A 21,966-nucleotide genomic window follows, 5' to 3' on the forward strand; every position below is an offset into this window, starting at 1 on the left:
CTAGAAAATATGGTGAAGCACATCTTCCCTTTGGTTTTACCTGCACAAGTGCCGAGGTAGGTCTCCCTGCAGGGTTGGTTTTCCCTTCGTCGGGAGCAGCGCTGGGCTGTTTAAATCACGGACAAACAGTATCCCACATTCTTGATTTGTAGTTCACAAACACTTGTTGTAATGACTAACTACTCCTGACATTTTGGAGATGCTAGCTCTTTATACAGTAAAGTTACAGTGGGATACAAATAATATCAGGCTGATCCTGCCACAATTTGTTCCCCCGGTTCAAATCACGGACAAACAGCATCCAACAGTTGTTTATGTTTTTGAACCCATTTTGCAGAGGGATTTTTTGAAAAATGTATTGATAGCAATGTTAAATATTATTACACAGGAAAAAAAAAACAACTACATGTAAAATAATTACACCGTGACGCCTCTGCCTTTGGAGGACGTGTTCTTGCATGCGTGCGTGCGCGCGCGGGGGGGGGGGGGGGGGGGGGGGGCGCGAACATTTTTCTTGTAAAACAAGGGGGGCCCAGCAAAAAAAGTTTGGGAACCACTGCGCTAGCCGATAAATGTCATGCCTGCCACTTCTCACAGCCGTACAGTGACTAAAAGTAATTAGGGAAAACAAGACTATAGCCAAAGACAGTGATCTCCTTCCTTGTATCCAATGTCCTGCTTTTGAAACAGAACTCTAGAAATAGCAAACTGCGATGAAATACTACACAGCTGAATGAGTCCTCCTCTGACTGAGCAGACAGAAATTCCTCAGCACTGTCAGAAAAGCAAGAGGCCACCTTCACCATGCATGAGAAACTGCATACGGTCTTCATCACTCCGAAAAAATAAAAATAAAAATTAGAAAACAACCCAAAAACAACAACTCCAGCAAATACCATGGAAGCCCATTTCACCATGCAATAAAAAGAGGCTGATATTTGAGTTTAACTGCTGCAATTCAGGCTCCAATGAGGCCTGTCTGGCCTGTAGCAAGGATGGGGAAAAAACTCTTATGGTTTTGAAAGAACAACTGCAGTTGGAATTACTTAATCTGGCAGCGAAACGATAGAGAGACCGGCCTTTTAACAGCGACATACCACTCTAATAGCAGCGGCAGCAGATGAATCGATTAAGAACATAACTATCAAAGCACTTAGAGATGCTGCACTCCTTACTGCCTTCATGTAATGCAATTTGAGGACTATGAGAGCAGGTGTCACACATAGCAGTCAAGCATTTTTCCAAGTCTTGAATTGCAAAAGACTATATTATTATTTTTGATTTGAGTGCAAATGATTTCTCTATTATTAAATTTATTGTTTGGACTTTAAAAGATCCAAATACTGAAAAAAAGATACATATTGATATCTAGAATAACTGCAGAATATTGTTTTTTGTATATTAAAATGTTTTCAAATCTGATAAATCAAGCACAGTGTTACTTCAGAGCAGACTTAGACAAAGATCCACAAAAATCCTGAGATCAGTAGATCCAATATTGGGCCACATCAGCTGATACTCTTCTGCTTAGCAAACTCACTATCTTAAATAGAGCGTGCTACTTAAGCTGTTTCAGCCTGTCCATGTTTGTTATGCTTCTACAAGCCACTTTGCAGCCGATATGTACAGGGTGGGCCATTTATATGGATACTCCGTAATAACATGGGAATGGTTGGTGATATAAAAGTCCTGTTTGTGGCACATTAGTATATGTGAGGGGGCAAACTCCTCAAGATGGGTGGTGACCATGGTTGCCATTTAGAAGTCGGCCATCTTGGATACAATTTTTATTTTTTCAATAGGAAGAGGGCCATGTGACACATCAAACTTATTGGTAATGTCACAAGAAAAACAATGGTGTGCTTGGTTTCAACATAACTTTATTCTTTCATGAGTTATTTACAAGTTTCTCTTTGTTCACAGTGGTCAGAAACTTGCAAATAACTCATGAAAGAATAAAGCTCTAAATATATATATATGACCTTTGATAGATGTTACAAACTAAAAATATTACCATGTAGTTATATATAGTTATAGTCTGCTTTTGATACTCGAAGCTGATTTTCCTGATAATGCTACAAGTTAAATCTTACACAGTGTTAAATCAATTCGATTAGTTCTGGTGTTTGTTTATTTTAGAGACTCTTCTTACACAGTATAAATGTCTAAAGTCACACAGAGTACAGGGCACATGGTGCTGTGAGTTGAAAATACTTCAGAAAACAACCTCCAGCAGTTTCACCAGCATTTTAAAAGTAAGTGTGCCTCTGCTAAGATGAAAAATAATGGCCATGAGAGGTTTGAAAACAAGCTTCTAAAGGGACAGAAGAGGATCTTTGCCTCCCCATCTTTCCCCATTTAAAAGCATTTGTTTGAGTGGTGTCTGTTCCCGATGTGCTCTGCAAAAGTCATTTGTTTAGCCTCTGAGGACCATCAGCAAGGCAGCCAGAGCTTCTTCTCTCCAAATCCATTTGTTCCCACCCCTGAGATATTGCACGGTCTCCACAGAGATCCTTGCAGAGCAGCGTTGCTGCCACTAATGAGCTCAGGAATCCCATAAAGACATAAATAAAATCAAATGCAAGCTTTTAGTGTTTGCTTACATGTTGATCTGATTGTAGCTGATCAAATCTTGTTTTCCAAGATGTGATTAGTGAATATTCTGTGAACCGTGTACCTGAGAGGACTTGTTTGACACTTTGGGACACTGAGAGCTGGGAGCTAGATAAGAAGATCAATACTTCTTTTATGTGTGTATGCTAAATATGACGAAGAAACCAGGGCATGGGTAGCTGAAACTGGATGCAGTTTAACACAAAGTTGGATTTTTAACATGGCATAGGTACAGAATTATTTCCGGTTTGGACATTTCCTGGCTTATTTCTTTCCGACAAAGTTAACTCTTTCCTAAGTCATCTATAAAATTAGCTATAAGATAAGGATTTTATGCATTTCTGTAACATATCTTATATAGCTGAGCTGGTATTGTTCAGCAACGCTAAATTTAAAAAGAAGAAGGTAAAACCTAATGTTGCAATAAACAGCACTGCTCCTACTGTAGGTTAAAAACAAAAAGGTCTAAGAAATGTGTTTTCAGGCTATTTGTTATATTATTTTTAGCATGACAGCATCCAGTAAGGCTAGCCATTTCCCCCTTGTGCGTTTCATGAACTAGGATCACATTTTTCATCTAACTCTAAAAGCGACTTATATTACAGAATGTTACACTTTCCTTTTAAACATAATGGGGATATTATTATTATCATTATTATTATTAGCCTCCTTTTAGGTTGGCTTCAATGTCTTTGCAGTCTTAATGCCAAGTTAAACTGACATAAAACTGGCAGAAGATCAAATATACATATAGAGATTCAGATGCCACCCTAATACATTAAAATGGCTGCAACATATTCATACACATGTGCTGCACTCAAAGGGCTTTACACAACTTGCCTCATTCACCCGTTCATACAAGCACTTTTTGCGATGCTTTTTCTATGTAAGTGCTTTCTGTCTAACATTCACACACATTCATACACTGACGGGTGCATCGGAGAGCAACTTGGGGTTAGTGTCTTGCCCAAGGATATTTGGTATGGAGACAGCAGCAGCCAGGGATCGAACAACCACCCTTCCGATTAGCAGATGACCTGCTGTACAGTTACCAAGGAACACTCAGTCCTCTAAAATATTAACATTGTATCTTTGACCACATGCGCCACGGCAATGACCAAAAATAACCAAGAAAAAAAACGTCAATGTGGAAAGAGGAGGCAGCTCAGACTGAGCGGATAAAGTTAACTTGGAGTTTAAGTTGAATATTTTTTTTGCTCTGGTGGGACTGTGCTGGTGCAACTCCAGCTGTTTCTGCATTTTAATTTCTCTTTAATGTCACCATTTTCCTTAACTGAATCAGTACAAACCATCTCCTGAGATTATTGTCTCCGTCACTGCAAAAGAAAATAAAGGGGAAAATAAAGGGGGGAAAAGACGACAATACATATACACTACATGATGAAAAAGTGTCTTGTGGAGAGGGGTAGAAGAATAGCAAGATGAAGCATGAAATTTTAGTGCTCTGTTAAAGTACGAGGCTCAGAAGTATATCTAAAAGTTAAAATACTTGCATTATTCTTATTTTTCTTACACAGTTGTTAGGAAAATTGTTACATAGAGGACTCAAATTTGGCTGTGATTGGTTTATTTTGGGGGGGAAAAATATAGCTCTTTTCCCACGACCTTCAACGGCACTCATGGCGTTTTTCAACCTCAGTTACACAAGCCTAGAGACCTGTCAGGGACCATCTGGTAACCACCAGTCACTGAAAGTTGATGTGAAATCAACTTGCTGGTAACCACAGTTCACCAGTAAAATGTGTGTAATCTGGGACCAGCTGGGAAGTGATTGTTGGTGGTTGCTGGAGGTCGGGGGCTGTTACGAGCATGAAATTGTTCGCAAAGAGATATATGGCGCTGTACCAAAGACCTGCTTGTGACTGTTCTGGTCACTAGCAGGTTACCACAGTCCACAGCCAAATAGAAGACACCTACTTGTTTCCAAACAGTCACAAACTATTCACCAAGCAGTAGTGAAACTGTGACAAGTGTGAAAGTGTGATCCAAACTGGAAATGAAGAACATTAGCCTTCAAATTGAAAGTTGCACCTTTTGAAATGTGCTGGTTGCAGCGACTTTTCAAGTACCACCATGGCTCGGAGAGAAGTAAAGTTTTGATATCAAAAATTAAACTATCATTTTAGTTCCGACCAAAACCTCTTTGCAACCAATTTCACATGGCAATAGCCAGCAACCTCCATCAACCACCCACCAAGTGGTTGGGGCATACAAATCTAGATGGTTTGATGCTGCCAAGTCGCCAAACGGTGTCCACGCCTGTGTGACTGAGACTGAGGCCTAAGTTGCTGCTTATAAGGTCTTTGGACTTCATGAGAGCTAAGAAAATTCATGAGGTGTTCTAGTTTTACGCTGAACAACTTGTCAACAGCCAGTTGTTTGTCAGTTTCCTTTGCCCAAACACAAATAAAGAAAATACTTTTTTTTTTTTTAAAAACCCAAAACACTGGAAACATTGTGGTTTTTTTATATCCAGGAATTTCCCTGCTAGAATGTTGTTAGTACGCTATGATATTGAAACTATCATTACTTCTATTTATAAATAAAGTACTATCACCAGGTGCACCCTATAACGAGCTGAAACGTTTAAAACAAATACAGAATTATCCCTCACATTTCCCACTCAAACAAAGCCAAAAAAAAAAAGCATTTCAAAGCATCATTAGAACAGAAGAAACTGACTCATACAAAAATAATCCTTCTACAAGGAATGCTCGGAAATTAGCACTTTGTGTCACACTTCAGGCGCGCTTATAGAACAGAATGTTGTGGTTTGCGTCACAAGTTAGCGAGCGTGGTCTCTGCCCATGCAGCTACCCTCAGAAAATCCCGAAAACTATTCTAATGGCCATCAAACCACATCTTTATTGATATATGCTGAGGTGTTAAAAGTCATCGGGGGAGCAGGGGAGATTGTCGACTGTCATCTTTATATACACCACTACACCAATAATGACTCTTTCTTCTCGCTACGGTGAAAATGAAATATGTGGGTAGTGCAAAGCTTTAAAGGGTGAACTAAACCAAAAGTCTAACATGTCCACAAAAAGCCCCAACAAAAAAACCTTAAAGTATATGTGCAAAGTCTAGTCTGCCAGATTCTGCAGCACCAGCAAACAAGGTTTTCTTTTCAGGAAGCACTGTGACCATTGACCTCTGCACTAACACCAGTTGATTCCTTGAGGTTACAAAAAGCCTGACGACAGCAATATAGGCTGTGCGTATGTATGGCAGTAAATTTAAAACAGATCTCCCCTTCTAAAAGAAATTGCGTACATTTCTTTTAGAATGTACGCAACTACGTTAGTTCCTTGAGTTTTACTAACATTTGCATCTTGCAAGTCAAAAGAGTATCACTGAAGCGGCATCACATGAACGATATAAGTGACTAAACCAAACCAAATGTGGCTGCGCCAACCCTTTCCAGTAAGCGTATTTTCATATCTCACTTTTCACACACTGTGTTTGCATACATTTCTACCAAAGTAAACCCGGAGACATCAAAAAGAGAGAACTAAAAGGGCACAGTTCCCTTATACTGTGTGTTCAAGTAAATGATGACTCAGAGTTTCTGAATCATTATGACAGTTGTGTTCTTTAAATGCTGTTCAGCTGATGCAGATGTTCTCTGAGTTTGCTTGAACTATTCTCAGTGGAAAAAAAAAGAAAACACACACACACACACACACACACACACACACACACACACTTTAGAAGTTTCTAAAAAGAAAAAAGGAAAGTCCACTTGAAACATTGCATTGAGACACTGGTATGTAAGCATGCTGTACATCATATATAAGCTCTATGTATACTGTTGAGTTCAATGTTTCAAGCTTTTAAATCTTTCCTTATTGGAGATTCTGATCTGTGTTTAAATATAAGTACACACTGGTGTATGTGTTGTTGTTGTTGTTGTGCAATTTAAAGGCCCGTCAAAAGACAGAATGGCAAACCAGGCTGTGCTCTTAAAGCAGTGGTTCATGCTCTACTTGTTCATATATAAATAAATCAACACTCAATCAAAACCTGATCGAATGCAACATGCGTGTTGAACTGTTAGCCTGACGACATGCCCTGTGCTCGCCTTTGTCTCAGACCAACTGTTTAACTGTCACAGTGTAACGTCACAAACGGCATGCCTCCAGGAGGAAAAGAATGCTTTCCTACAGCGTCACGGCAGAGGAGGGGCCCCTCGCTGTCAAAACAGGATGCGGGTCACACCTTATCATGGCAGCGCATCAAACCAGAGTTACACACCCTCAGCCTCATTTCTGTTTGGGTTAAACACACAATACGGCTTGCTCAACATTTCTGGAGCAAGAATATGTGTGTGCTTAAAGAGCAGGTGTGACAGGACTGTAAAATAAACACACTATAATCACAACAAGCTACTGTCCAACTGTTCACTCTGCAGGTATTTTGGTTTCTGTTGTCTTGCCGTTCCTCTGCTATCTGTCTGAACACCTCCTCTTTCTGCATCTCAGTCACCAGCTGGAGCAGCCTTGCTGCTCACTGGCTGCTTACTGGCTGCTTAAACCAGTACTAACTCACTCTCCTTTAACACAATGAAGTGTTTTACATGAGAAGGTTTTCTTTTGCAATTCTACTCCACGTCATTTCCTTTTATTCCATTACTACATCTTTGGTTAGTGGCTATAGTTAGTTAAACGGTTAATCGGAAACAGACTCAAATGGCAAGTGTTTTGGCAATCAATTGATTATTTAGGTCATTTGGCAAGAACAGAACGGCAGAAATTTGTAATTTCCAGGTTCTAAAGTCAATCGTTGGGGTTTGGAACAACTGCTTAAAAAAAACAAAAACAACAACAAAAAAAAAACCCACACAGAAATAAAAAAAAAAAAACAAGACTTTTAACCCTCAGCGATATAAGACATCATCAGCCACAGCCACAAACTCTAGCTGTAAACCTGAGCAATCATACTGTATGTAATTTTTGTAACACATCAAAAGTATTTCAACCTACCCCCTAAATAAATTTTGAAAAAAAAAGATCTGTTTTGCCTTTATCCAAAATACAGAGTTAGGGTAGGTTAAAGGACCAATGAGTGTTCACTCCGAGGCAAAACCAAACTACTGTATCTAAAAGTACTCCAATGACTCTAGAGCTAGTAATAAAGTTCTAGAGTGCAATCAAAGAGTGTGTCCAAACCTCACTAATTAATACATTACCTTCTGGTCAATTTAAAAAAAAAAGAAAGAAAAAAAGACGGGGTTGAAAGGAAGAAGAACGAAAGGAAAAGATAGGTAAGTAAGGGGAAAACACAATTTAGGTAAATAAGCAAATCTTGTAGCACCAAAGAAGTATAAAAGAAGAAGTTTGGTCATCTTCAAATATCAATAACTGTATCAGAATTAATGATGTCATTTTTCTTCAGGACTCTGGGTGCATTTTGTTGATAATACTTCTGTGCTTTTACTTTAGAGGGAGTTGGAACACTTCTCCAGCGTGCAGTTGCACACATTCATCTAATCAGCCCTCCCTCCCTGCTCTGCCGCCGCTCCCTGCTTTAAACTGCATTAAAGCCCAGTCGATGCGGTTTTCAAGTGCATCCCGTTTCCATCGCAAGTACTGACATTACTCATCTTTAACAGATGAAAACAATGACTCAACTTGTAGACGCATGCCAGGCATACTCAGTTTGTGCAGAAATAAACTGGATGACTTAGCAGGGCTTGTGAGAACTTGTGTCATCCCTGAGGTGAAGTTGTATAAGCAATTAAAGCAACTGCTAGACAGGTTCATTCAAATTATTACAGTTTCATCATATTGCTATCACTTAAACAGGTGTTTCTCAGGCTCAGGTGTTTCTACACATAAAAGAGCAGTCTCATGTAGAGCACCACTTTAACGGTTGTATGAACACCCAGTCACTCCTTTATAGTTGTCATGATTGACAGAAAACATGCAGTACAAACTGCTTTTCTACAATTTGATGGTCTAACAGAAAGAAAAATATACTATGTAATATTAGGGCATGGATGGACAAAAAGACTCAAGACTTTCTTTCCTAAATTTTTTTAAAAAAAAGTCTAAAAACACAAAAAAGTGAAAAATACTAAAGACCACCTAAAGCTGGTTTTAGAATCTGCATCTTAAATCAATTCCCTTTTAGCTTCTTAGTCAGTGTTTTTAAATGGCTTTGACTGGCTTCTTCTATCATCAGTAGAATATTACTTTGACGAGACAACATAAGAGAAAAATGTTATTTCTTTATATAAAATTTAATTTATTGTATTACTGTGAAAGATATAAATGAATGAATGAAGTCATACAAGCTGAAAATAATTGGGTTGTCTTTGATTTAACTGTAACCGATAGTTTAAAAGTCAATTTATTAAACTATCATAACATACAAGAATATAAAAATGCCAGAAACTGTATTAAATGATTTTAACTAAAAAAAAATTGAAGTAGAAATGGTATAAAATGTAATGGTGTAAAACAAGAAAGAGTTTAGGAAAATACATTTCCTAATTAAGAATCTGAGAATATGATTTAGTTCTCCCATCCCTAATTCAAGTAACAATAAAAGAACATTTGAAAAAGGCAATACAGAAAAATGGCTCCCAGTATACAACTCTATGAAAGACACCTGAGAGCGTAAAGAATATGTAAAAGTCTGTATGTTTGAAACTGACGTATGAGATATTTCAGCTTCTACTGGTTTCGTTTTTGTTGTATGCTGGTTTTAGAAAACAGCATACAACACATAACAATTTCCTTCAGCACAAAGTAGAGAGTTCATATAGCTAGTTTGGTCCAGCAAACACTGCACCATCCAAACAATAGGCAGCCAATCATAATGATTGGTATTTCTGGTTGAAAAGTAAACTGTTTGTTCAATGTTTTTTAATCAAGAAATATTTTCACATTAGATCAACAATAAGCTCAAGCAATAAGTCCTCAGACTAATAGTTTCAGGACGAGCCTTAAAACCTGGTTCTACTTGTCCAAGTTTCAACATGACGTACTTTTAAAGCTCCAAGGCACTCGTATATATGAGTCAGTGAAACTTGGGAGCTGCGATGAAGTTTGGGGAAAAGCCCGAGATGACAGTTGGACCAGGAGAACAAGATCATTTGCTTGTTTTTACAGATGCAGACAAAAGTGCCAAGGTGGAGCATGCAAAGAGGCGGAATAATAAACTGAAAGTAGGCGGGAGATCCAGAGCAAAGACAGGACACAGGAAGTAAATAGTCATGGGTACAGCAGTCAATGGTTTTACGTTATTTCACACACAGTCTGGGTACTTTGCGAATTTGACTAAGCAAACACTTCGACAACTTTTCTCCCGGAGTCAAACATGCACAGACATATAGATAATGAGAGCAGATGGTAGAATCGTTATCTAGCAGAGCAGGTTCAAACGCAGGAAAGACGCACACCGATACTTAAATTTGAATCCACCCCGTCATTCCTACATATAGACTACAATGATAATCCAGCTAATCTGCATGCTTTTACATTACACACAGGGCATATTTTGAATATAATTTTGGAAACAATGCCGAAACTGAGCTTCAAGATTCCGGGTGGACATTTAATGGCTACTAATGAGAAGAGACCTGCTCTAAATTTCCATAACATTTGTGTATCAAGTGTTTCTAATCACCTTTTTTTGTAGGAGTCTTTCCTCTGAGTTTATTAAACACTGATAGGTATGACACATGTTAGCTGTGCACCAGTGGGATCTACATGTGTGCCACCACCAGTGAACTAGAGTGTTACTTTTATTAAGTCTATTCTGTTTGCTAAAGAGAAAAATACTCACTTAGTAATTTTGTTAATTTCAAGTCAAAGTATTTGCAGTAGTAATTACTCTCATCATTATTAGTTTTATTATTGCGAGGCCATCTCTCTAATCATCCATAATTTGCAAAATAAAACGTCATTTTGATATCCTGCACTAAAGATGCTGTGCTTAAATAAAGTAGTGTAACACCTGGAGAGATTAAATGAACAATTACAGCAATTACATAGGAATTTGCTAATTAATTTGACAAATATACAATGATCCCATCATTTCCCTTTTCAGTACATCTCCAATAGGTTTATACTAGGGGTGCAACGATACACAAAATTCACGGTTCGGTTCGGTTCGATACTTTGGTGTCACGGTTCGATATTTTTTCGATACAAAAAAAATGTTCATGCCTTTTTATTAATTTGTCATTTATTAAATTTTCACGGCACATTCTGCACCACATCTCTGTGCGTTCATCATTTGTTTGAAGCCAGCTCACCTCCTGCAACCACTTTTCAGAGAATACGCGCTTCTTTTGTGGTTCGGACTCCTTCTGACATTTCTTTGGAGGTGGAGGAACATCACAGTAACTGCTTAAAGGAGCTTCTTCGACATCTTTAAGAGTTCTAAACAAATGTCTGTCCTCCTGAAAATCTTATGTACGCAAACACGCGTTGCAACTTCTTATCTTGTGCGGGTTTTTATTTTGACAGCGAATGCGCACCTGCGGACCACTTATGTGCAGCCCTGGTTATTTAGCTCGTCATATTGCAGCCACAGAAATTCTTTTGTCCATGAAACCATAAAGCTGCACTTTCTTTTTTCCTTATAGTCTGATTTGTCATAACCTTTCCGTTTTGTGGTAAGCTTTTCTTTGGCTGTCACTTCTTCACGCTGACCTGTCTTATTTGGCTCAGCAGAACTAAAATATATATCCTGCTGCTTTTACACACGCACTAACATAACGCTCAGCGATTCTCTGCGCGATCAACCTCTCACATGTTTAAGCTGCGGGAGATTTCACTTGTCATGTTTGCATAGTAAGCTAACGATTGATAAGACGATGTCAGAGGAATTGGTGCGCAAATTATCATCACTCACCAATCAGTACTGTCGCTCTCTATACACAGTTCACGCGATTGCAAAGTGAAAGCAAAAAACAAGCGCAAATTCAAACGCGATTTCAGTATGTCACATATTGACAGTGGCCGATGCCAATGACATAATTACCCAGCTACATTTCCAAAAGAATGCAAAAGCATTGACATATATTTTTCCTTCCTAGGATAGGCCGACGGGCAGGGCAGAGATAGATTTTGGTAGCCCGACTGGAAAAAAGCCCCGTCGGGCTAGCGATTTTGCGAGCCCTGTATCTGATTGAGGAATCACTCATCTTTGGAAAAGAGAGTTTATTATGGAGAAATGTCTCTTTCCAAAATAAAAGCTATACTATACGCTTCTTCTGGGCTATATTCTCAGCAGCATATTAAACATATCAGGTCCCCATAAGGAGAATCGTGTGCTAACGGCTGTCTAAATGACTCGGGTAAAGTTTGTAGCATGCTGCTTGTTGTTTTTCTCTGCTTCCACTTGTCTTTGCACTAGGATGATGTCGGAGTAAATGTGCAGTCATATTGGTTGTGTTCCCACTAGTGCTGTCAGCGTAAATCTGAAATGACATTAACGTCACAACACGGCAAATCTCCGTTAACGAGCTACCGCGGATCACCTCATGAGTGGGGCTGGAAGACGTCAACACATTAACGAGCTAACTGCGCTAACACACTAGTTCCCACCAATTGAGCATTGCTGGCACATCCAACATACTGTTTTACTTTTGTCCATGACAGGCTTACCTTCAGGGTCATACATCACATGAAAACCAAAATAGTTCCAAACGCCAGATCTGAATGAGGGTGGGGGAGGTTCAATTTGCCATGTTGCAACTAGCCTAGCTTCTGTCTCGCTAGCTTGCCCTGCGCTCAGTGAATCTGTGTTCGACTACTCCGCCTAGGCTGCACTGTCGAGCGCAGATCCACTGAGCGCTCAACACAGACAGCACCGTCAGAAGGAAAGTTGATAAAATAAATTAAAAATGTTGTATCGTTCGATACATATGCGTACCGAACCGAAAGCACTGTATCGAACGGTTCGATATCGATACGAGTATCGTTGCACCCCTAGTTTATACCCTATGCATTAAAAATGAAGCATTAGCAGTCTCTCTGACAGTTGTAGCACCTCCATACACCAACACAGATACTGGGTCAGTTACATTACCTCACCTCCATGTGAACCAGGACATTATTGCTGGGGAATCTTTTACTGCTTAAAAAAATCAAGTCAAATCAAATCAAATGCACATGTCTTTGTCCAGATAAGTGCACAAAATAACTCCAAGGCTACAAAAGGATATATTGTATAGGTAGAGGAAAGGAGCATCAGTCTTCATTAAGCATGCTCTGGTTGTGAGCTAAGGTAACAGCCTCTGATTGATGATAGCTTTAAGTTCCCATTAAAAGGTAAGCATTGCTCATAAGCAGTCTCTGATCAGCACTGAGGCTGTGAGAGGTTAGTCGCCTGCTCTACAAAGACAAAAGCTTCTCTTTGGTCTGCAACAGTGATCACAAGCCCCTTGGCGTCCTCTTTATGAGAACAGGAAAGTCTGTTTTGCTGTGATGACCTCAGAAAATCCTGAGTTTGAAATGCTCCAAGCACTTCACCTGTTAACTAAAGTGCTCTGTTTGCAGATATGCAGTGAGCCAAAGGGCCATCGTCTTCAGGGACCACTTCACGCTGGTGCCCCATGTTCCCATGGGGGGGAACATGGGGAACATGCTACAGCTGCCCATGCTACAGCTGTAGCAATGGCAGGCTTTGACTTGCTGAGACAGTGTGAGGTTGAATAGCACTCCCCAGACATGCCAAGAAAAGACACCACTACAGACTGTGGAAGGCAGAGGCTGTTCTACAGCTCAAACAATTAGCTAATTGATAACGAAATCTATTTCCCAAGCAAACAAAAAAAAAAAAAAAGACAGATTAGCTACTTCTTAACAGTGTCCTGAATTTTTTTTGTCTCACATGATAGAACTGCAAATAACAAAAGAATAATCCAGCTAATCATTTTCTTAATCGACTGACTATTTTGTTTATTAAGAAGACAATTTTTCAATAACAAATAAAATAAAAATATCGGAAACCCTTCAGACTTGGTTTAGCTTTGTTTGCTAGACAAACATAACAAAGCTACACGTTTGTGAAGTTTGGCCAAATAAATGTTAATTAAACCTTTTTTCTCTAAATAAATTGATTTATTAAAAATACATGGTTATAAATATGAATGGGACTAAACATCAATCACTGATGCTCTAAATTGGAATAAAATATTATAAGTATAACTACCGTAAATAAATTATGAATTTCACAACTGTAGTCAGACAAAAGGAGGAATATGAAGATGTCGCTTTGGACCCTAGGGGAAAATTGTGATGGCCATTTTTCACTATTTACTGACACTTTATGGAGCGAATGATAAATCACTACAATAATCAGCAGATGAATTCCTAATGAAACACTAGCAGCAGCAGCAGGGGCATGATATGGACAGGTGAACATGTTGGGCTACAAGAATGACAATGAGAACAAAACAGGATTTATTGAGCCAATCGAGTCAGGCGGAGGTAAACTAGTTACTCCCCTCCTCCATCCGCTGCTCTTCTCTGCCGCCTCTCCTCTCTGACAAGCTGAAGGTTAATGACGAAGGGATGCGGCCGAGGAATACAGATCAGAAACACTAAACTACAGTGCATACCAACATATTTATATTACATACCTACGGACATGGAGTGGGCTTTTTTTGTTGACATCAATATTTGTTTTGAAAAGTCCCCCGAAAATCTCTAAAAATTAGCTTGTAATTACAGCTTGTTAAGATGCAATGTTGTTCAAAAATCTTAGCAACTATAGGCTGTATATAAAAGATGGTCTCCACCATAAGGTCAAACACTAGCTAAAAAGCTTCCACCGAGTGTCTTGATGTATGCTCAATCATCCAGGGAAGGAAATCCCAGAAAGCTGATTCTGTTCATCTGGATGCTGTGTTTTCAGTGGGAGAAAGGTTTTCGTCTCTCATCCAAGTGACTTCTTCGGTCTTTCTCTCATCCATATAAACAGAATCGAATTTCTGGGACTCCCACTGAGTATTTTCACCACCACCATCTTGTTCTGAATAATAGTTAAGTTTTTACTGACATCAAGGGACAAAATGGCTATTTTCCCTTAGTAAAACTGGGTGTTTTCCTTTTGGAACCAGAGGAGTTCCCTCCTGCTGAAATGCAAGTTTAAGATATTTCCTTGGCTTCATTTTTCAGACTTGGAAGCAAGTCCATCCTTTATATACAGTTTATGGGAGAAACCCAAAGCAAATTCAATCCCATCCAGCTATTCCAAATCTTACTGAAACACCAACTGTACATCTCCAAGAAATGCACTGTTTCCTCCTGTTTCAGTAATGTTAGCTTAAAACTTCCAACACTCAGCTGAGCTACAAATTTGTGATTATTTTCTTTTTTTAAAGATATAGCTCTTCCGTAGGAAAAAAAAAAAAAAAAAAGAAGATGTGTTTTCTCTTCACTGGCAGTTGCTGATAAATGGGAAAATACAGTACTAAAAGAACAAGCCAAACAAAACTCTGCATCAGCTGAGCCTCTGCCATCCATGTGGAAACAGAAATGACCTGAAAAATACCTGGGCACTACTCCAAGTCTTCAACCAGCAACAACAACCCCACTGAAACCAACTCTGCTGTAGGACATCAACACCCACTGCTCGACGCTTTGTTTTTTTAATCTCACGCAGGTAGGCTCACTATGCTGTAAAACCATTTTTCAAAATGGCAAGTTTTGCCAATGGCTGCTTTCACAGCATGCGCCCAATGTCGCTCCAATAAAAATTGATCTTGCAGAGAAGAAGCATATTGAGGTCCTATGCACAGACTATTAATGCTGATCAACAAGCTAAAAGGCTGAGTGTGGTCGTCCCTCGGCATACTTACAAGGCTTTGCATCATTCAGTAGGTGTGCCCCAATTCATTGATTCTTCATAAAATTGCAGATGAGATCCAGTAATGAGTGAACACGAGAAAGGCCCGAGGCTTCATGTAAGCATCTGCATATGTGTGTATGTTTATGTGAAGAAAAAGCAGTGCTTTCATTTATGAGAGCACGCTGGATTTTTAACCTTAAAAATACAAAGGTTAGGAATAGGTTTGGAACCACTGGACTAGAGGTTCAGGATCTGTACCTAGCTGTATCCACCTCTACCGTCTGATGCATCACTCCACTGATAATAGCTGAAATTTCACTTTCAAAAGGGTTCAGAATACAGAAGTGGCTGCAATATTTCTGCACCTGCTTACAAATGCACAAAGCACAAAAAGAAGAAGCACTGAAATTACAAAAAGGAGGGGGGAAAGGGGAGAAACAAGAGGCAAGTATATAAAAGCACTATTTCTTTGAACCACTGTGGCTTAGGGGGGTAGTGTGAGCTGCCTGTACTTCGTCTGAAGGACCTGGGCACTTCTATCACCACTGATCATCAGCAGGAAGCTGCACCTCCTCAGAAGACCGTTGAACTAGAACAGGCAAATTTTGGGCTGGACTTCAGCCGGCTCCAGTGATTACAGAAGTGCACCAGTGATAGTCGAGTGTTAATGCTGCCTGCAGACTCAAACCTTACCCAACATCTGAGCTCAGAAACAGAGCTGCCTGAATATCACATGATGAAATGTGAGGAAAACTACACGCGCTCACACAAGCCTGGTGGACATGCTGGCAGTCATCACTGCCTATCAACCCTCATGACTATGAAGCAACAAGCCAGTGACAGACTTGAGGGCTGAGTCTCAAATTCTGCACTTCAGTGTACAAAATGACAGTAATGTTGACAGAAATGTCAGGAAATGGTGGAAAATGCCAGTTTTCCAGAAGCCAGGGTGACATCTTCAAAAGTCCAAAACCTAAACGACATTTTTTGCTTGAAAGATTATTAATCAGTTATCAGATAAGTTAACTAAGATCCTGTTCTTCTCAACATCAACACTCTTGTATCTCAGTAATAAGTGGAACGTGTCATTTATTATGCAGGAAAAAGTGTTTAACTAAAGATTATTTACAAGCTTCTGCATTATGAAAGTGTACATTAACACGCAGTTCCATCTGCTTGTAGAATGATATTAGCTTGCTCAAACACACAGTATCTAGTGGTTACATTTTATAGCAAGTATTGCATTTTTTCTCTCATGTGCAAAATGAACAAAAAACAAAAACAGCGTGGCACTGTGCTGGACATTTATTTGTTGTTTTCTGACCATGAGCAGCTTAAACATTAATCAGAATCATCTTTATTTATAAAGCTAACTCTCAATTTCCGTTCATTCCAGGCTGAGCAGAGAAGCAAGAAGAAGAAAGAGGGGGGAGGGATTTGCATTTTCCCATAAACAACAAGTATTGAATACCAACAGCATCGATATTTCAAAGACCTCTGACCCAGTGTAGTTGAAAAGTTCAAGCAGCTTAAATGCAAGCTAATAACTGGGAAACGCAGGTACCAAACACATTACAGCACATGTTTTCTCGCCATATGTAGAATTTCTCATACACATATACATATAGATGTGTCTCCCTGCCCAGGTAAATGTGATGCTGTTCACAGCTGTGATATTTTTTCTACTCCCTAAAATAACCGTGCTGAGTGCAGACGCACTGCAGCCTATACTTCAGCTCAAAGCTATACTTCAGCTCAGACTTGCACTCTGTGAACTGATGTCAATAAAAAGCTCTACGTCATGTTTACAGCGAAAACCTCAGGGTGCAGGAGGCAGCAGCCATTATTATTATTTAGCAGCCATTATTATTTATACACTTTCATAAATAAGCAATTAGTCCCTTCAATACTGACCACGAGACTGAAATCTTGTCTCCATTTCAACATCAAGGAAGTGTTTTTGAGAAATGCTAGCAAGGAGGTTCTACAGATATCAGCAGTTCACAGGTAGAGCCCCAGTGATTTGGTCCCCTGATCCCTCTGTCAGGGTACTCATATTATATTTTTCCCCTATAGGATGATCTATAAATAAATCTGCTGAGCCTTCAACTTGATCTAATACCATCACAAGATAATCTATTAATTTGGACTTTTAAACCAAATTATTAACTACAAAACCCATGAAAAATACTTTCAGCATTCCTTTATGTTTAGTTCTAATTATAAAACGTTGGCATACAATATCCGCAAGCTCGCTTTACAATGTTGGCATGTAGACACTACTATTGGGGGCCAAAGGAGCTTGCAAAGAAAAGCGTCTGGACTTCTTAAGTTACTTGAAGACGTTTCACCTCTCATCCGAGAAGCTTCTTCAGTTCTAAGGTCAAATGGTGGAGAGTCCCAGATATAAACCTAGTGGGAGTATCCCCCCACAGCTTTTCTTTGCAAGCTCCTTTGACTACGATGACCTGGATGACTGAGAACCTTCACAGACATACTATTGGGGGCATTTTCAGGGCTCCACTTTACAGTGGGTACCTCCGAGCATGAAGAACTACTGGATGTGATAATGCTAACTGGTTAAACTTGAAGAAGACAACAAGTAGCAATAGAATAAGCAGTGTTACCTTCTCAAGCATTGCTATTAGCATCATAAAATTAATCAGCAAAGGCTAACGCAACAACAACAACAGCATTACAGCAGCTGTGCCATGTTCTCGGTTGTTTTGCTGCTTTGGCAACATTCAGTACTGACAATGCAGTTGAAGCTATCACAAAATTATTATATCAACTCGTGAGTCTGATTAATTTTACATCAAAACCAATAAAAAGAGAATTCGTGGTCATTAGCAACATCACCCTCCCTCTGAACCCGCTTTGTGTTCCTGGAGAAGGTGCCTACAGCCTCTAACGATGAGAGATTTCACCAATCAAATCAAAGCTAGTACAACAGACCAATGACGGGGTGTAGACTACATATTAGCACAATTTTGGCTGGTTGTGTCAAACAACGGGTATTCACAACGTTTACCCAGCAATACTACTTCTGATGTCTTCTACTTTCTGTTCCCTTTCTGCGTCTTTTTTCTTGTTCCGTAACGACTCAAGAAATCTTTGAACAAATTGTAGTTTCTTCACACAGGATGCATTTTTGACTTTTGACCGCAAACTGAATTAGACCCTGACCCTCATAGCCTACTTCTAACAACTAGCCTTCAAACCCTACCTAAATCTACACAACCCTCAAACCTAAACCGTAACCATGAATCTAATCCTAAACAGTAACCTGAAACGTTGACCCTAAACCTAACCCCAACATATCAGAATATCTGATACTTGGTTTTTGAAAAGCCAAATTAGGGGCATTTTTCATCGCTGATAACTTTCACAAAGATAATAATTTAAACTGTAATTTACAATTGGTAACAGAAGATAACTGCGTTGTAGCGTAACAGGTCATCTGGAGCAGTTCAATAAAATGACCACAAACTACGATATAGACTACAAAAAGGTAATAAAGCAGGCATCAGGTCTACACCTGAGAAGCTACACTGTCAAGAAAAAAATGTCTAAATTGATCTTTGCTCAGATTAACAGTGCAGGTCTGTTGTGGAGCGTGAGGCTCCGCAGCGCATGTGTGCCAATTCATTTCCTCAAGGTCTGCTGCAAGAAAACCTTCCTCCTCCGGTGCAGCCCACATGTGGGGAGATTACATCTTTTATTTATCACTTCTTGGCTCTATTTTTCCAGCAAATTCCAAGCTGGGGTGCAATCAGCCAAGAAAGCCTCCCTGTGTGTGTGAGCGTTTGGGATGTGCGGACTACTGTTATTCCTCTTTGTAAGAATGCACATCGAGCCCAGATTCAGTTTCATTCCTGCAGAAACATTTCCCAATATCTGGGAACATAGGCCTCTTGTTTTGGCAGGGGAATGTGTTGTGAGTGCGTATTCACAAATACACAATGCCCACATGAACCGCCTGCATTTGATGGGGGGGGGGGGGGGGGGGGGCAGGGAAGGATCTTACAAGGACCCAGATTCCATTACAATTCAAATTAAGCACATGGAGTAATGGGATTACAGCCCTCAGAGATTTGTGAACTCACAGGTGACAAACTGTAGCACGGTCACAGCTTCCCCGCTGACCAAACTGAGGGCTGTCTTCATTAAAGTGAGATCTTCAGATATGCACAAAGACACAACCCAAACTGGCTGCAGACTGGTGTGAATCATGGCCCATTTAAGAAGAATCTCAGTGCCAGTATACTTTCTCTTTCCAAACCTCTTCTACTTAACAAGGGAGTGAAAAGATGCTTTTGTTTGCTCTTCTTTTGCTGGCAACAGGACGCTTGAAAGACACAAATGAACATGTAAATAGGAACAAAGTGCCAAACTCACAATAGAAATGCTGGGCATTTGATATGTGTGCTGGGTAATTAAAATCTCAAAGAACCTCTTCAGAGAGGGGGGAAATGACACTAAATCAAGCACTGATTCATGCTGCTGGTGGACTAAAGTTGTCAAGCACAAGCACACAGGTGTCTGTTCCTGTTTCACTTGCTCTCAGTGGGTTATAAACAAAATCACGTACGGTAATTCTCAGCTTCTTTTCATAAAAAAGAAAATATATATATATATACTTTTTTCTTGCCTTTTAAAAAAAACAGAACTCTAAAACCTTCCCGTCATTCCTCTAGATCTAAATATAAGACATCAATAGTACATACTTGTCTCCTTTCCAGTGCAGCAGGTCGTGTTTATCAGCTTCTCACTGCTACACAATGCTGATCAAACTGTATGCAGGCTGTCAAAGCACAATGCATGCTCAACTATCATTATTATTCAACAGCATATCAATTGTGCCACAAAGAACAACTCATTCAAATGTAATGTGTGTCAGTTGGGACCCAACCCAGCTGAACACTTCCCTTATTACTCAATAGTTTTATGTAATCTTTTAAAACTGATTTTAAAGGTCAGACGGTATTTGAACAGGCTCCTTTATCATGATATGTGATACAGAAAAAATAAAGCTCCAACGCAACTAAACGCTTCTTCCCCGAGTCACGTCAACGCAGTCACTAAGTGATCCAAGCCAGCCGGAGGACAGTAAAATCGTTTTATTTGTCATTAATATGACAAAGTTTCACAGTTCATTCTGACTCTGCTGAGGTGTGATGTGGGGGAAAAATCCTCTTTTGTTTTATTTTCAGCGTAGTCTGTATTTTAAGGCTTTTTTTTTTTCACATTCAAACTAAAGCTAAACAGGATTTAAATGCCTCAGTCACACATTCCCATTCATGCACCCAGCAGATTTAAAGCCCCATTGTAGCCTCTCCGCGAGTCTGTCGCCCTTTGTTGTCAAACCCTGTCACTTTACCTCCTCGTGTTAATCGACACATTCTCACGCACCGACATTAAATCTCTCCTCTTGTTCTTTCTGTTCTCGACTGAAATTGTCCGGTTGTTTCATTTTTGTCCGTAGAGCCCAGTATCGCCACATCACTCACCGACTTGGAGTACGTTGTCCACGCAGCCGCTCTCCAGCAGAGCGATGCCCCGTCGGAAAGGCAGCCGCGTCTCGTCGCCGCTCTCCCCGCTACTTCCGATCTCCTCCCCGCCAGTGTTGAACGACGAATACATGCAGATCTCACGCTCGCTCCTCGGGAAAGACCAGTACACGATCCGTCTCTGGACGGGCTCCGGGATCCGCTCGAAACGCTCCTCTACCCTCTGAAACGGCCACTTCTCGGCGACTTTCCTCGCCGCGATGTCCAGGAGGGTCTCCGGACTCTGGGTTCTGCTCGATTCGCCCTGGGTGGCTCCCGAGCTGCCGCACGGCGCCCCCGCGGCCCGCTGGCCTTGTCTACATGTTGAGCCGTAGCCCGGTCTACAGCAGAGCCGCTTGGCTGGGGGCTGCTGTACGCGCTCCGCCATGATAGCTCCGCTTTAACGGCGACGGAGGAAGTCAACGCACCATATGAACGGGATGGGGAACGGAAAAGGTTACCCACGGTCTGATTGTTGGCCGTGTATGGCCAAATCATCCTTTTATGGCAACATGGGGCAGGGCTTCGGCGAGCTTGTCAAACCCCTTTGTTGACAAATTAAGAGAAGGCGGGGTCTGCAGGGCAAGCTCCGTGCTGAGGACTGCCAGGAGGGCGGAATTCCCGTCCGGCCCTAGTCCTTTGAGAGCCAGATTTCAGCCCAGAATGTTAACTTTGTACAATACAACTACAACGGTGTAGTTGTATTAAGGAGCTACTTCAGACGGTGGTTTTACCGGTTGGCGTTCACATTTACTAGGGACGGAGAGAGAGGGCTTTGTCTTTCGGTGAGGTGGATCAGGCGGATGAAAGCTAGGTGCCAATGGGCGGTTATTCGCCTGTCAACACTCGAGCCTCGTGGTTTGGGGGGGAGGAGGGGGCAATGAACGCAGCACCGCCCCGTGTGAGCTTTACGGTCCACCTGAATGTGGGGCGTTTAAAGGAAACGTAGCTGCTTCGTGAGAGTTGTGGA

The 21,966-nt window shown here is 40.5% G+C and overlaps 1 protein-coding gene across 1 annotated transcript in view; it reads right to left on the reverse strand.

The window, feature by feature from the left end:
* The window catches only part of LOC146513902 (zinc finger SWIM domain-containing protein 6-like), a 56,629-nt gene extending 34,873 nt beyond the window's left edge, over positions 1 to 21,756 (reverse strand). The window contains exon 1 of the mRNA XM_085166692.1: positions 20,958 to 21,756. Coding sequence (XP_085022818.1) covers positions 20,958 to 21,384 — 427 coding nt within the window. The 5' untranslated portion in view covers positions 21,385 to 21,756. The remainder of the gene's footprint in view (positions 1 to 20,957) is intronic.
* Positions 21,757 to 21,966: the final 210 nt, after the last annotated feature.

Source organism: Neolamprologus multifasciatus, chromosome 7, assembly GCF_963576455.1.
Source record: "Neolamprologus multifasciatus chromosome 7, fNeoMul1.2, whole genome shotgun sequence".
Classification (NCBI taxonomy): Eukaryota; Metazoa; Chordata; class Actinopteri; order Cichliformes; family Cichlidae; genus Neolamprologus; species Neolamprologus multifasciatus.